The 13,533-nt window shown below is 45.0% G+C and overlaps 1 protein-coding gene across 1 annotated transcript; it reads left to right on the top strand.

Annotated features, from left to right (window-relative positions):
• The first annotated feature begins 9,129 nt into the window (after window positions 1-9,129).
• On the top strand, window positions 9,130-13,289 carry LDOC1 (LDOC1 regulator of NFKB signaling). The gene has a single exon (XM_070290636.1). It carries the CDS (start codon window positions 9,334-9,336, stop codon window positions 9,772-9,774), a length of 441 nt encoding a protein of 146 aa, XP_070146737.1. The 5' UTR covers window positions 9,130-9,333; the 3' UTR covers window positions 9,775-13,289.
• The last annotated feature ends 244 nt before the right edge of the window (window positions 13,290-13,533 follow it).

The raw sequence follows: 13,533 nt of genomic DNA, 5'->3' as shown, positions 1-13,533 counted from the left end.
AATTCAAGCTTTGACATGAGTATAGACAGTAATGGGTTACAACCTTTGAATAAAATAGGAATCCAAGGGGCTTTACTGATAAAAAAAACATAAATAATAGGATGGAAAATCTCTTTTTTAGTAGAATGCAAGCCGCCGCCGCTGCTGCTGCTGCTGCTGCTGTTGCTGCTAAATCGCTTCAGTCGTGTCCAACTCTGTGCGACCCCGTAGACAGCAGCCCACCAGGCTCCCCTGTCCCTGGGATTCTCCAGGCAAGAACACTGGAGTGGGTTGCCATTTCCTTCTCCAATTCATGAAAGTGAAAAGTGAAAGTGAAGTCACTCAGTCGTGTCTGACTCTTCGAGACCCCACGGACTGCAGCCCACCAGGCTCCTCCGTCCATGGGACAAATATTTCTTAACAAGTACAAGATAATTGTCATAACTTTGGAGTGGGAAACTTGACAGAAACCATCTTAACCAACTGCTAAAAGTTACCATCACACGTGATGGAATAAAAGGGTATTGTGTGCTTTCTGATATGATGCACTGAGAAAAACTCCCCAGAGGCATAGTATGAATCTAATAACAGAGAACTATCAGGAATGGAAGAACAGTTTGTTACTAGAGAGCCTGCAATCTCCAAAGCTAAGGTCACATCAAGGAAAGACTTGAAGTGACATGACAGCTAAATGTAACACATGATCCAGGACTGAATTCTGGATCTAAACATTTCATTGGGGGGACAATTGAAGAAAATCTTAATAAGATAAGTGGATTAAATAATAGCATTATATCCTTAATTTGGGGGCGTCCCAGGTGGCTCAGTGGTAAAGAACCCATCTACCAATGCAGGAGACACAGGCAGGAAACCCAGGTTTGGATCCCTGGATTGAGAAGATCGCCTAGAGAGTCCCATGGACAGAAGAGTCTGGTGGGCTATAGTCTATAGGATCGCAAAGAGTTGGACAGGCCTGAAGCAACTGAGAATGAGCATCCTTAATTTTGATAGTTAGGCTAAGGTTTTATAGGACAGTGTACTTGTTTATAGCAAATACACACTGAAATACCATGTAGAAATAAGCCTTCATGCTTGCAGCTCTCAAGTGGTTTAAGAAAAAAAATACAATACAGAAATGTACTGATAAGCATACAAGTACTGACTATGAGAAAAAGCTACGCCAAATATGCTAAAGGGGGAAGGACATGTAGGGACTTTTAAAAATCATACAGGTTTCCTATATGTTTGAAGTTATTTCAAAACAAGTTTTAAAAGAATGAATATTCAGAATTAATGTGTGAAAACCACTTTACACTTTAAAACTTATTTTCATATCCATTTTCTCACTTGAGACTGACACTGGCTCTGGGAGGAGGCATTTTTTATTCATTTTTATAAATAGGGAAATTGGATCTGAGAGGTGCTCAAGGGCTTGTCTGAAAGAGAACATGACAGATGTAAAAGCTGTACCAGGTATTTGCACCCCTAGTCCAGTCTTCTTTGCACAATTCCACGCTGCCTTTAAAGATAATGTTCTGTTTGCCCAAGGCATGTTACTCTTCTTCTATGACCCTTCATGTCCCCATTTGAAATCTGAAGTACTTTCATTAGTGGAGCACTCTGCAGGTTCTTCACTCATTTAACAACTTTGGAGTCCATAGAGTGAGAAATTGGCACCATCCCCTCCAACCCTGTGACATCCATTGCCAATTTGCATAGCAAACTGGTATATTTGCAGGAACCAGTATGGGGTTTGAGAAAGGTACTCAGGATACTCTTTTACATCACATGCTTCCTCTTTCCTAGGGAGGACTTTTAAACTCACTTTTAATGAACTCATTTTTCTGTGTAGAGAGAAATAGACCCTGAGTGGATAAGGAGGAAACAAGGGACTTGAAGGGCTAGCAGGAAACCCTAGGGAGCCTGAGAGGAGAGGATCATGGGACTCAGCTGAAGGGTGACCAGTGATGCTGCAAGGACTGAGAGAAACCTTGCTTCCAGTCTCTCAGATGTCCCAAGTCTGCTGGCCTCTCCCAGGTGACCACCATGGTGGCACAATGATGAAAGAAAGTTTCTGGAAGTACAATTGCCTCTTTACTCAGGGAGAGCATCATGTGTCCGCATCACAGATGTGGCACAGATTCTCCCAAGATGGAAGGAGGAAATAGAAAATGTTACAGGTTGGCCTTCAGAAGGTCATAATGGACACTGGTTTTCCCTAAAAACAAAACCAGAAACCTTACGTCTCGTATCTATGAGAGCAGCGTGTTTTGAACTGACAGAAAACAAGACCAAAATGAAACCTTATGTTATGCTTCCAACAACTTCTTATTCAAGAGTAAACATTTTTAAAAGTTAAACATCATAGCTAGATTTATGGATACCATGATAACAGAAGTGAATTACCTACACATTAAACTTAAAATACAAGTAGTAGAGTCACTGTAAGACTAATAAATCACAATTCTCTGGTGAAAAATAATATGCAATCTGCGTGCAGTGCTTTATTTTTGACAAATACCTTTGTATTTTATCATTTGGTCTTCACTGCAACCTTATGATTTGGATCCTATTACTAGGAATATTGGGCTTCCTTTGTAGCTCAGTTGGTAAAGAATCTGCCTGCAATGCAGAACACTTGGGTTCAATTCCTGGGTCGGGAAGATGCCCTGGAGAAGGAAATGGCAACCCATTCCAATATTCTTGGCTGGAGAATCCTATGGACAGAGGATCCTGGAAGGCTACAGTCCATGGGTTCCCAAGAGTCAGACACAGCTTAGCGACTAAACTACCATTAGGAATATTTATTGCAAAGGAGTCTGAGACTCAGAAAAATTAAGAGACTTGCTCAAGTCACAGTAAGTAAGAATATGAGAATTTGAACCCAAATTTCAAAAATTCTTTTCTTTTCCTAATGCTTCTCTAAAATGTGCTTCACTGTTTTTATGTAGGCACACATATTCATTGGAAAACATGGTTAGCTTTGAGTCTACCTTTGTCGTATGTGACACTGCCAGTTCTAACTATAAGTAGCACCATGATGGTACATGAGTGGTGGTAGATCATAGTGGTAGATGGTACATGGTGTTAGAGGGCAGCAGTATGCGTATATCCACGTGGATACAGACACACAAAGAGACAGATGTGAACATACACATACACACTCCTGAGCAGTTCCTCACAGGAGGTGGTTACTTTGGACTTGTCTCAATTGTACCAACAGAATTTTAATTTTAATTTATGGACTGAAAGAGGATATGGAGAGGTCAATGCCATTGACAAGAGGGAGCATGCCATGCCAAGCAGGGACATCTGGGAAACACCAGGTTTTAGTCAAAATGAAGAAAGGAGTGAGGGTGAAGACTTAGGCCAGAGAGACTTTACTGGAGTTTTCATGGGAAAGGCTAGTCAAGGCTAGGTAAACAGTTGAAGATTAGCTAGTTTAAATAATTCTAGTGAGCACTGAGGAATAGGGACTGTCCCTAATGTTTGGTACCTGGCCCTGAGTTGATTTAGGTCAGAGGAAATACTGACTTGGTGTCTGTGACTTAGATACGGGAGACAGTTTCAGAATCTGAGATCTGGTTGCAGGGGAGACATAAACAACTTTGGCTGTTAGTTTGGCCCTGTAATTAATGAATACCAAATAGACAAATATAAAATTAAGAAAATAGGACAGGACTCTAGATTCCTAGGGCTTCCCAGGTGGCACTAGTGGTAAAGAACCTGCCTGCCAATGCAGGAGATGTTAGAGATGCAGTTTTGATCCCTGGGTGGGGAAGATCCCTTGGAGGAGGAAATGGCAACCCACTCCAGTATTCCTGACTAGAGAATCCCAATGGACAGAGGAACCTGGTGGGCTACATACAGTCCATAGGGTCGCACAGAGTCAGACACGACTGAGGAGACTTAGCACGCATGCATGGATTCCTAGCATAATATCAGTTCTTTGATATGAGATTCATGCTTTTATTAATATCTGCAGCCTATCCTGAGTTTTTCCATGTTTCAGTTCTCTGCTGCCATGAAACAAACCATGCCAAAACTTCATGCTTTAAAGCAACTGCCATTTTATTTGCTTATGATTCTGTCAACTTGGAGTTCATGTAGTTTTGGAATTCATGAGGCTCTGTTTGAGGTCAGCTGGTGTCATCCACTCAGCTACGTTAAGGTGATGGCTCTGTTGAGCTGGAGTGTCCAAGGGGGAGCTTCATTCTCAAGTTTGTCTGCTGCCTTGTGGCTCATCCATATGACCTCCTTTTCTCCATGGGGGTACAGTGAGCTTCTCTGTAGCATGACGGTCTCTGGGTAGTTAGACTTCTTATATGGTGGCTGGCTCCCACCCAGTAGGGAGCATTCCAAGTGACAGGCAGATACCTCAGGTCTTTAAGACTTTGCCTCATAAGTTAAAAATTGCTTCTACCACAATTTATTTGTCAAATCAAGTCACAATGCCAGCCCAGATTAAAGGAGCAGACGAAATTGTTTCTACCTTTTGATGGGCCAAAGGTGAAGAACTGTGGCTTGTGGCTCAGCTGGTCATGAATCTGCCTGCAATGTGGGAGACCTGGGTTTGATCCCTGGGTTGGGAAGATCCCCTGGAGAAGGGAAAGGCTACACACTCCGGTATTCTGGCCTGGAGAATTCCATGGACTGTATAGTCCATGGGGTCGCAAAGAGTCAGACATGACTGAACGATTTCACATTTGATAGGTTAAATGGCAAAGAATTTATGGTTATTTTCAACTCACCACATCCATTATCCCTCATGAAAAATTTAGTCTAAATCAGAGTAACTAGCCAATTTGAAAGAGAGGTCTAAAGTATACTTAAAATAAATAAACACAAATTATGCCAAGTCACACTCTTAACACTTACAAGAAAAAATTTATGATGATGCCCGATACTTTCTAAAATGTATGAAAATGTCAGAAACAAACCAACTATATAAACTCTTGCATGTTCAACATACTAATTATATTAAAATAAGTAAGAATGAAAAACCATGAGAAGAAAAATCTAGTGCAATATACTGTGGGCAATAAATGCTATATTACAGCCATCTAAAAACATACATGAAGAATACTGATTACTTAATAATAAGATATTAACTCATAGAAATCATAATTCTGTTATAGAAATCTGATTTTTCCAGTTCTACATCTTTGAGACTGTGAGTGTATTTGTTGCCATCCTTCTCCTGCATCATCTGAGAAACTGAGCTATGTTGGACCTCTTTGGTTCTGAGGCAGGAATGTACCTAAGAAATTCAGAAGTACTATGCAGTTATGAAGAAGACAGCTCTGTGCATCATATCTCTGTGCCTCCTGATATGTGAGGGAGTTTGACATACATTTGTTAGCAGAACTATAGGTATTAGGATTCTGTAAACACTATGTATGTGTGTGTGTATACATATATATTATATCTATATACACATATCTTCCACACACATACACACACACACACACACATACAATGGAAGGAGGCAAACCAAAGTTTGGATTTTCAATAATCCTCTTAAGTGAGATTTTGCAGGAAGAAGAAAAGGTATTGGGAATGCTTCCTTTTTATTTCAGCATGCCAGTATTAGTTAATTTCTTTTGACATAAGAATATGTTTCTTCAGTACTTGAATAAACACGTAAAAATGTTTCAGTGCACTTTGGTGAGCTGGAGAGGATGAAGACAGGAGGAAGAAAGCTGCACCGTCCTATTCCTCTCTTCAGGCTGAAGATCTCCACAGCCCCGCAGGTGTGGTTACTGTAAAAACACAGCCCCAGGTGGACCTGATTAAGAAAAGTGAGGGGGAGGTGTGTATGGGTAGAGGCCCATATCTTAGTAGCATCCATTTGACCCTCTGGCAAATATTCCCTTCAAAGCTGTTTTCTGCTCCTGTCTGCATATTTAAGTGTCAGCTTGATTTTCTCAATCTGTACACATTCCTCTGGAAGATGAAAAATCTAGGAATGTTTTCATGTTTATTTCAAGGGAATCTTACAGTCTGACTGCTAGGTATATACCAGGGCAGTGTTTGGAGCTTGGAAGGAGGTAGAAATGATCAGCACCTGGGATCACTCACTCCCTTGGCCTTGGGCCCGTGCTCATGCCAAAGCATGGGGTTTGAACTCCCCTTGGAACGTTCTGGGCCAGAGCTGTTCTGATAAAGTTTCTGAGTCTGAGATAAGTCATATGGTGTACTTACTGCCGCCAGCATCTTCACATAGCCATAAAGGAACATTGAAGAGTCACTTTAGAGGAGAAAGGGGAAGAAGGAAGGCGCCATGCAGTCATAAGCGGGATAAATGGGCAAGGAGGCTCTTGTAGGCCTTGACCTTGCTTGGGACAGCCTCACAGGCACCAGGAAGCTGGTTAACATGAGCATTACAATTCTATATAATTTATCTAGTGATACTACCCGCCTCTTCCCAACTGCTTCCCTGATGAACTGCCTGTCTCTTTTTTTCTCCCTCCAAGTTGGGAAGTGAAGTGAAGTTGCTCAGTTGTGTCTGACTCTTTGCAACCCCATGGACTATAGCCTACCAGGCTCCTCGGTCCATGGGATTTTCCAGGCAAGAGTACTGGAGTGGGTTGCCATTGCACCTCACAAAATCCCTGCTCAGCTCTGTGGTCAGTTCTGGCCTGGGCATTTCTTGTTCTCTAGGTACCCAGAGCCCTCTCAGAGGTAATACTAGTGGTTGATTCCTCTGGTTTCCTCCCTGACTTCTTCTGTCATGGGTTTGTAGGAATGGGAGTAGGACAGCAAGGGTCTAATCATCTCTGGGTCAACAGACCTTCCTAATCCACAGAATTCCAGTGCAGAAATAATTTTCAGTGGAAGCACATGGGCACAACAATCAGAGAAGCTGAGACAGTGGTATCTATCGTACCACCAAAATACTGCTCTCCTGGGTTTAGGCAAGTCTATAACTCCTGGGTCTCAGGCTTCCAGAGGGCCCATCCCCACGTATGGTCTTTGTGTAAAGGTCAACAAGACAACCCATGTCAATCGCCAGATCCAGTGCCTGCGGCAGGATGTGTGCTTCTAGGACTAAAGCCCTGGGCCTCTCCTCCAGGATTAGGGTCTAGAGCTGGAAAGTAGAGATGGATACTCACTGTGGCCCCAGGCAGGTTCACCTTCCACCCTGAGCTGTGAATGAACAGGAGGCCCAGAAACCTACCTCTAACACTTCTTGTCCCTTCATTCTAGCCACTGAACACTTACGGAGCAACTAGTTAATGCTTTCAGATGCAGAAGATGAAAGGATGAATGAGAGAGGGTCCCTGCTTGGTTTCAAGGGCCTTCTGATCCACTGGGGGAGCTCACATCCCAGGAGTGTTCAAGGGTTCATATTCCCACCTTCCTGTCCTTTTCCCTGCCCACCCTCACTGCAGTGGGATCCTCCTCCTCTCCCTTGGAACTTTGTCTCGTTTCGCTCCTCTGTCTCAGCTTCTCATTTCCATGGATGTCCATCAAATCTATTGTAAAAGGACTGAATAGGGTTTAAAAATTTTATTTTGCCACTTTTATTACATCAGCCATAATTTCACAATGGAAACTATTCATGATCAGAGATAGAACATAACAGACAACTTGAGCATTTCTGAACACTCTGTGCTGCCACCACTTGTAAATTCTATCTTAACATCTGAACCCTGTGATTCTTTCATCCACCAAATATTTATGGAGTTTTGCTGTCGGCCAGGCACTTTTCTTGCATTATGGATAGAGCAACCAACAAAGCAAAGCCTCTGTCCACACAGACTTCCATATTAAAGTGGAGGCCGACAAATACACAAAGTGCTGTATGATATAATGGCTACTGGTGTGATAAATGCTGTGCAGAGAAATGAAGTGAGGCAAGGGGTTAGAGATTACTGGCAGAGAATGGGGTGCTCTGATAGGTGAAGTGGTTAGGAAAGTCCTCTTTGAAACCCGAGGGAGAAAGAGTCAGGCAGTCAAATGAGGCGAGAGCCTTCCAAGGCAGGAAAAATAGAAAGTACAAAGGTCCTGGGGCCAGAGCTACTTGTGTGCAAGAATCAGCAGAGAGAACAATGTGGTTAGAGCACAGCAGGAACTGAGAGGAGGCACAGATGAGGTAGGGCCTGGTAGGCCATTACCAAGACTTTGGTTTTTCTTTTGACTGAGAAGGGAAAACTATTGGAGGGTTTACAGCAGGGAGGGGAAGTGATCTAACTTTTGTTCTAAAGGAGTCCTGTCCTTACTCTGGGGAATACATACACTATAGGAAGAGAAGAATGGAAGTTAAGTGGTTAGTTTCAACAGCCTGTGTGAGAAAGGAGGGCTGGGACCAGGGTGGTATTGGTAGAAGTAACAAGAAGTGATTCGACTGGGAATATATTTTAAAAGGTGTTCCAACAGAATGTGGTGGCCCAGAGGCTGTCTCCCCAACTCATTTGTCAACTATTTGAATAATCGCATTCAAAGTAGAAAAGCAAAGCCATTTTTAAAACACAAGTGTTTATTGTTAAGCAGGGGATAAATACCCAGTAGTCAAGGGACACTAACATTAGGACAGAAATAGAGTCAAAGATAGGCAGGACTCCTGCAAATGGTGATTGGATGCTAAATTTTGCAGAACTTTTTACACTTTGCTATTTACAAAAATAATTTTAAACAAAGGGATAGAAGTACACAATACTATTTTCCAACCAAAGAAAAATCCCTTTTAAATATCGCTTTGTCATGAAAGACAGGACCCCTGAGGGTCTTTCATAACTCTTACAGGGTGTGACGCTGGCGTGCAGCCAGCACTGCTAACGGTTCTTTGGGTGAGGGAGATTTCATAAGCCAAGAAATGTGATAAAACCACTCAGAGGGAACCCAGGGGCTACTGGCCCTCCAAGGAACACCGAGATATATGAGTCGGCTTGGCTGAAGGGTGGTGAGTCCTTTAAACCTGAGCAGGTTGAACCTCTCTGAGAGATGGGTCTTTCGCGCTTGCACGGTCCAGGCTACGGCCCGACCCACATCCAAGGTTGGGTCTTCGCCTTTATCCAGCGGCCCCCGGACCTGCGAGCGCGGACCCCGAGCCCCAGTCCGGGCCACCCCGGCCCCGCCCCTTGCCTTCCCCGGCCCCGCCCCTTGCCTTCCCCGGCCCCGCCCCTTGCCTTCCCCGGCCCCGCCCCCTCCAGCCGGGCGGTGCCTGAGCGGGGCCGTCAGCTCGGCTGTGTGGGCGGAGCTTGCGCCGCCGCCGGGACCCCTGCGCGCACCGCCCCTCGCTCCTAGCCACCGCGCGTCTCCTCTGACACGCACTTCCTGCGAGGCCTCCGAGAGCACCTTAGCCTAGCCGAATCGAGCTGCGCCCTGCCCTGCCTTTCCAAGCTGTTCGCCATGGTGGATGAGCTGGTCCTGCTGCTGCACGCGCTTCTGATGCGGCACCGCGCCCTTAGCATCGAGAACAGCCAGCTCATGGAACAGCTTCGGCTGCTGGTGTGCGAGAGGGCCACCCTGCTGCGCCAGGTACGTCCGCCGAGCTGCCCTGTGCCCTTCCCCGAAACGTTTGACGGCGAGAGCTCCCGGCTCCCCGAGTTTATCGTGCAGACGGCGTCTTACATGCTCGTCAACGAGAACCGATTCTGCAACGACGCCATGAAGGTGGCATTCCTGATCAGCCTGCTCACCGGGGAAGCCGAGGAGTGGGTGGTGCCCTACATTGAGATGGATAGCCCCATCCTGGGCGATTACCGGGCCTTCCTCGATGAGATGAAACAGTGTTTTGGCTGGGATGACGACGAAGAAGACGAAGACGAAGATGAAGAAGATGAGTATTAGGCCCGGAGACCCTCGGGCCTAGAGGGGGAAGGGCACTGCCCGCCGCCACCCCCGCTGCCTCCCCGCCTCGCCCCGCCCGGAGCCACCGCGCTCCCCTAACGCTGTGATCCCCTGGCCTTTCCCTCCCCTCTGGTTGTCTTCCTCACCCTCCACTCTCTGCCGTAGTGCTTGTCTTTGTTCCAGGCATAGTGCTCTCTAGTCACCTGCTGCTGAGGCTGGGGCGTCTCTGAAGTGCACTCTGGCCAGCCCCAGGACCCTCACTGCTCGTTAGAACTGTGTTCTGAGCCCCAGCTCTAGGGCAAGCCCCTCTTACAAACCGGTCAGCCTATACTCTGCCTTGCTGACTGTCAGGCCTGCACCTCTGCCCAGCGACCTGCGCTGCCACCCAAGCACCCTCCACCAGATTCCAGCGATAGACCCGGCCTTTGGAGATCAGGAACAATCTAGAAGATGCCTTTGTGGGCTACACCTCCTGGGACACTGATTTGGACTGCTCACCAACAACTCCACCCCCCTCCCCAGGGGCTAATCTTTCAACTTGATTAATTGTTCCCTACTAACTCCAGGTCTTCCTCCTGGCCCACCAGATTGCTGCAGGGGCCCATTGTGCCTGGCAACCCAATTGTTGACATTTCTCCTATGCATCAGTTTTGCACACCCGTCATCTTCATTTCAAAATTGCAGCAGTCCCATCGAGGTGTGCATTTGGACAAAAATACTAAAAACCGAACAATACAAACAAAAGCGAGTACTCAGCCCAGCTCCTCAATGCTACCTGGAAAAAGCATTTGCATTCTTTTCAATAAATTTCAAGCACTACCAAAAAAAAAAAAAAAAAAACAAAAACAACAACAGCAAGTGTCTTTTCATGGTTAAGGGCTATCATTGGCCTTTGCCACTTTCACCCTGACTCATTATTCCCACTGGCATCAGGGAATCTCATTCAACTTTCAATCTCTGTACTCCCCACTGTCACGACTAAGCTCCAGAGGACAGTTACTACAGGGCTTTATGGGGAAACTGGTACTACCCCCACTGATGCCTTTCTTATAGCCCTGGTGAAGGGAGTGTTCTCTGGTGCTTCTGAGGTGGCATGGGTAAGGGGTGGCTGAGCAGGCAGGTGGCACACCATCCCAAACTGGGACAATTTTGAGAGAGCTTCAAGGGGACACTATTAATAATTAGACTGGAACAACAAGTACAAGTCAGGACACACAATATTTCTATTTTCATGAACTTTGGGGTTCTTCCTCAACATGGTCAGAGATGTTCTGCCTGTTAACTCTTAGTGCCTGTGGGGTGCTATTGATTTTAGGCTTCAATACATAGTGTAGCACATTGTTTTAAAACCCCTTTTAGGTGCTTGAGCTAACATTAAATCCCAGATCCTGGATAAATGTGTGCATACTAAATGGAGCCCGATTTGAACATTTCATCTTCCTCAGGCAGATCCCCTTAGAATTCCTACCCATCCATGTGCCCCAGATTCCTGCCTGAAGAAACTGACAAGATACCTAGATCTTGTACTGCTGCTGTCTGAGCTATGCTGAGATCTCTCTGTGGGCCTGGAAGGCTCAGAGGCACTGAGGTAGTGGGGTGAGTGTTGAGAAGAAACTGCATACCTTTGTGGGGCAATTACCCAGTTAAGTCGCTGCAGTGTTAAGTCAGGGAACCTTGGTCCAGGGGTTTGTGGGGGCTGCCTATGCCAGCCAGGACCTGTCATGGAGGATTTGAGCTGTTCTGAGTTCTTATCTGTATCTGCCCCAATGTCTTCATTGTACCATATCCAGAGCCAGCCCTACCTTAGAACTTCTAATTTAGGTAATGAATTTCCTTGTTGTTTAAGACCTTTCAATGCTAAGTGTTCTTTTATTTGTACTGGTAAACCTCACAGTGTGGGTTAAATGAGATCCTAATCATTCTCCTGGGTAGTTTATGGGTGTGGCTTCAGTGAGATCACACACATGAGATAGTTTGAACTGTCCCTGCTACAGGATGAGCACTCAGTAAACTTGGGCTCTTACTCTTAGGCCTGGGAACCGAAGCATCATTCCAGAAACAGATCTCTTGCTATGACCTTGGCTTCAGTAGGAAAATGTCAGGAGTCCATAGGAGCAGGGTAGGCTCAGGGATAGTGGAAATGGGAGCAGCACGAGACTTTGTTTACTCTTTTGGATCTGGCATGAAGTCAGATATAAAAGTCAGTTTACAGTTACTTTGGTGAAGAGGCAAAGTCCAGAGCAGGAGTCATTTTTCCAGCCTAAGCAGGTTGTTTCTGGAGGGTGTGACAGGGGTAGATCACCATATAGCAGAGGAGGTTGAGGTCCATCCTGGGGGTGGATGTGGGAAAGTGCTGGTCAAGAGCTGAGAGCTGAATGAAACCCAGTGAAACCAAAAATCAGTCATCGGAAGTAATCAGTGGCCTGGGTAGATTTAGAGGAGAAAGAGATATGATGGTCAAAGAAATGTAGACCTTAGCCTTATGGTGATTTCAATTTGTTGGTTTTATGGTGCCTTGGGCCAAAATTAGGATGCTACCTTGCTACAAGGTAAGGTCCAGAAAGAGAATCTAAACTGATTAGATTTGAGGGTGATGTTTTCAGGGTGGAAGTTGAAGGCATGAATAGGTGAGATCTCCCTACCACCAAACCAAGTGAGTTCTTTCTTCTCATGGGGAAGTAAAGGGTCTCTGGTCAGTGAAGATGCCAACACAGTGCCTGAGTAACACTCATGACAGCTAGGCCAGGAGCTTCTGGAATCTGAAATGCACACATCCTGGGCATGTATGCATGGGTGTGAGCTGACTCTGTGTGTGTGTGTGTGTGTGTGTGTGTGTGTGTGTGTGTGTGTGTGTTAGTGTCCTTCATGTGTCATGGAGGAGCAGGTTATGCTGTGAGCTGCAGAGAGGGGCAGTGTTAAGAATCTGGCTACCTTAGGGGCAGATTGTGCAATAAAAGCATCAATACTAGCAAGGGCATGACTCCCATGGGAGGAATTCATGATAGTTTGATTGTAGCATAAGCACAGCAGAAAAGAATGGAGAAGCAGATAACCACATCTGAACAGTGTCACCACTCAGATAGAAACTATTAAAAGTAGGTGAAAATGTTGAAATAGCAAGTATGAACTTCAGATTCCTGAATTCCCATCACACTGGACTTGAAAATGTCACTGAAATTATGCTGTTAATGAAATCAATCATATTGTAGATCGTACTCATGGAATCATATTAAATCTTCCAAAGTATGATTGAATTTCTCTAATCACTTGAGTAGGTAAGCAGTGCCATCCATTAATCCTCTCTTATTGTGTTTTGCAGGATGGTATGTAAAGCTAAAGGTACATTATGCACATTGTGTTTGGTTATGTTCTGTTATTATAACAGTGATTTGGAAGTAGAGGGAGATGTCTTCTTGAAATTAGTGGAATATTTTTTTAATAAATAAATTTAAATAATTTTTAAACTTCTTAAAGCAATTAAAATGAAGCTAATAAAGAGGTACCTGAATTTAGAACATTCCTGAGAATGTTTTCCTTGATGGATGATCACTGTGGGATGATTGTATGAAGTATATATATTATTTGCTTTGGAATATGAATTTTGCTGGGCTTTATGTTAAAGAACCTGCTTGCCGATGCAGGAGACTCAGGTTTGATCCCTGGGTCTGGAAGATCCTCTGGAGGAGGGCGTGGCAACCCACTCCAGTACTCTTGCCTGGGAAATCCCATGGACAGAGGATCCTGGTGGGCTACAGTCCA

Source organism: Ovis canadensis, chromosome X (genome assembly GCF_042477335.2).
Source record: "Ovis canadensis isolate MfBH-ARS-UI-01 breed Bighorn chromosome X, ARS-UI_OviCan_v2, whole genome shotgun sequence".
Taxonomy (NCBI): domain Eukaryota; kingdom Metazoa; phylum Chordata; class Mammalia; order Artiodactyla; family Bovidae; genus Ovis; species Ovis canadensis.
The sequence above is the reverse complement of the archived record's forward strand: the minus strand, read 5'-3'. Positions and strand labels throughout refer to the sequence as shown.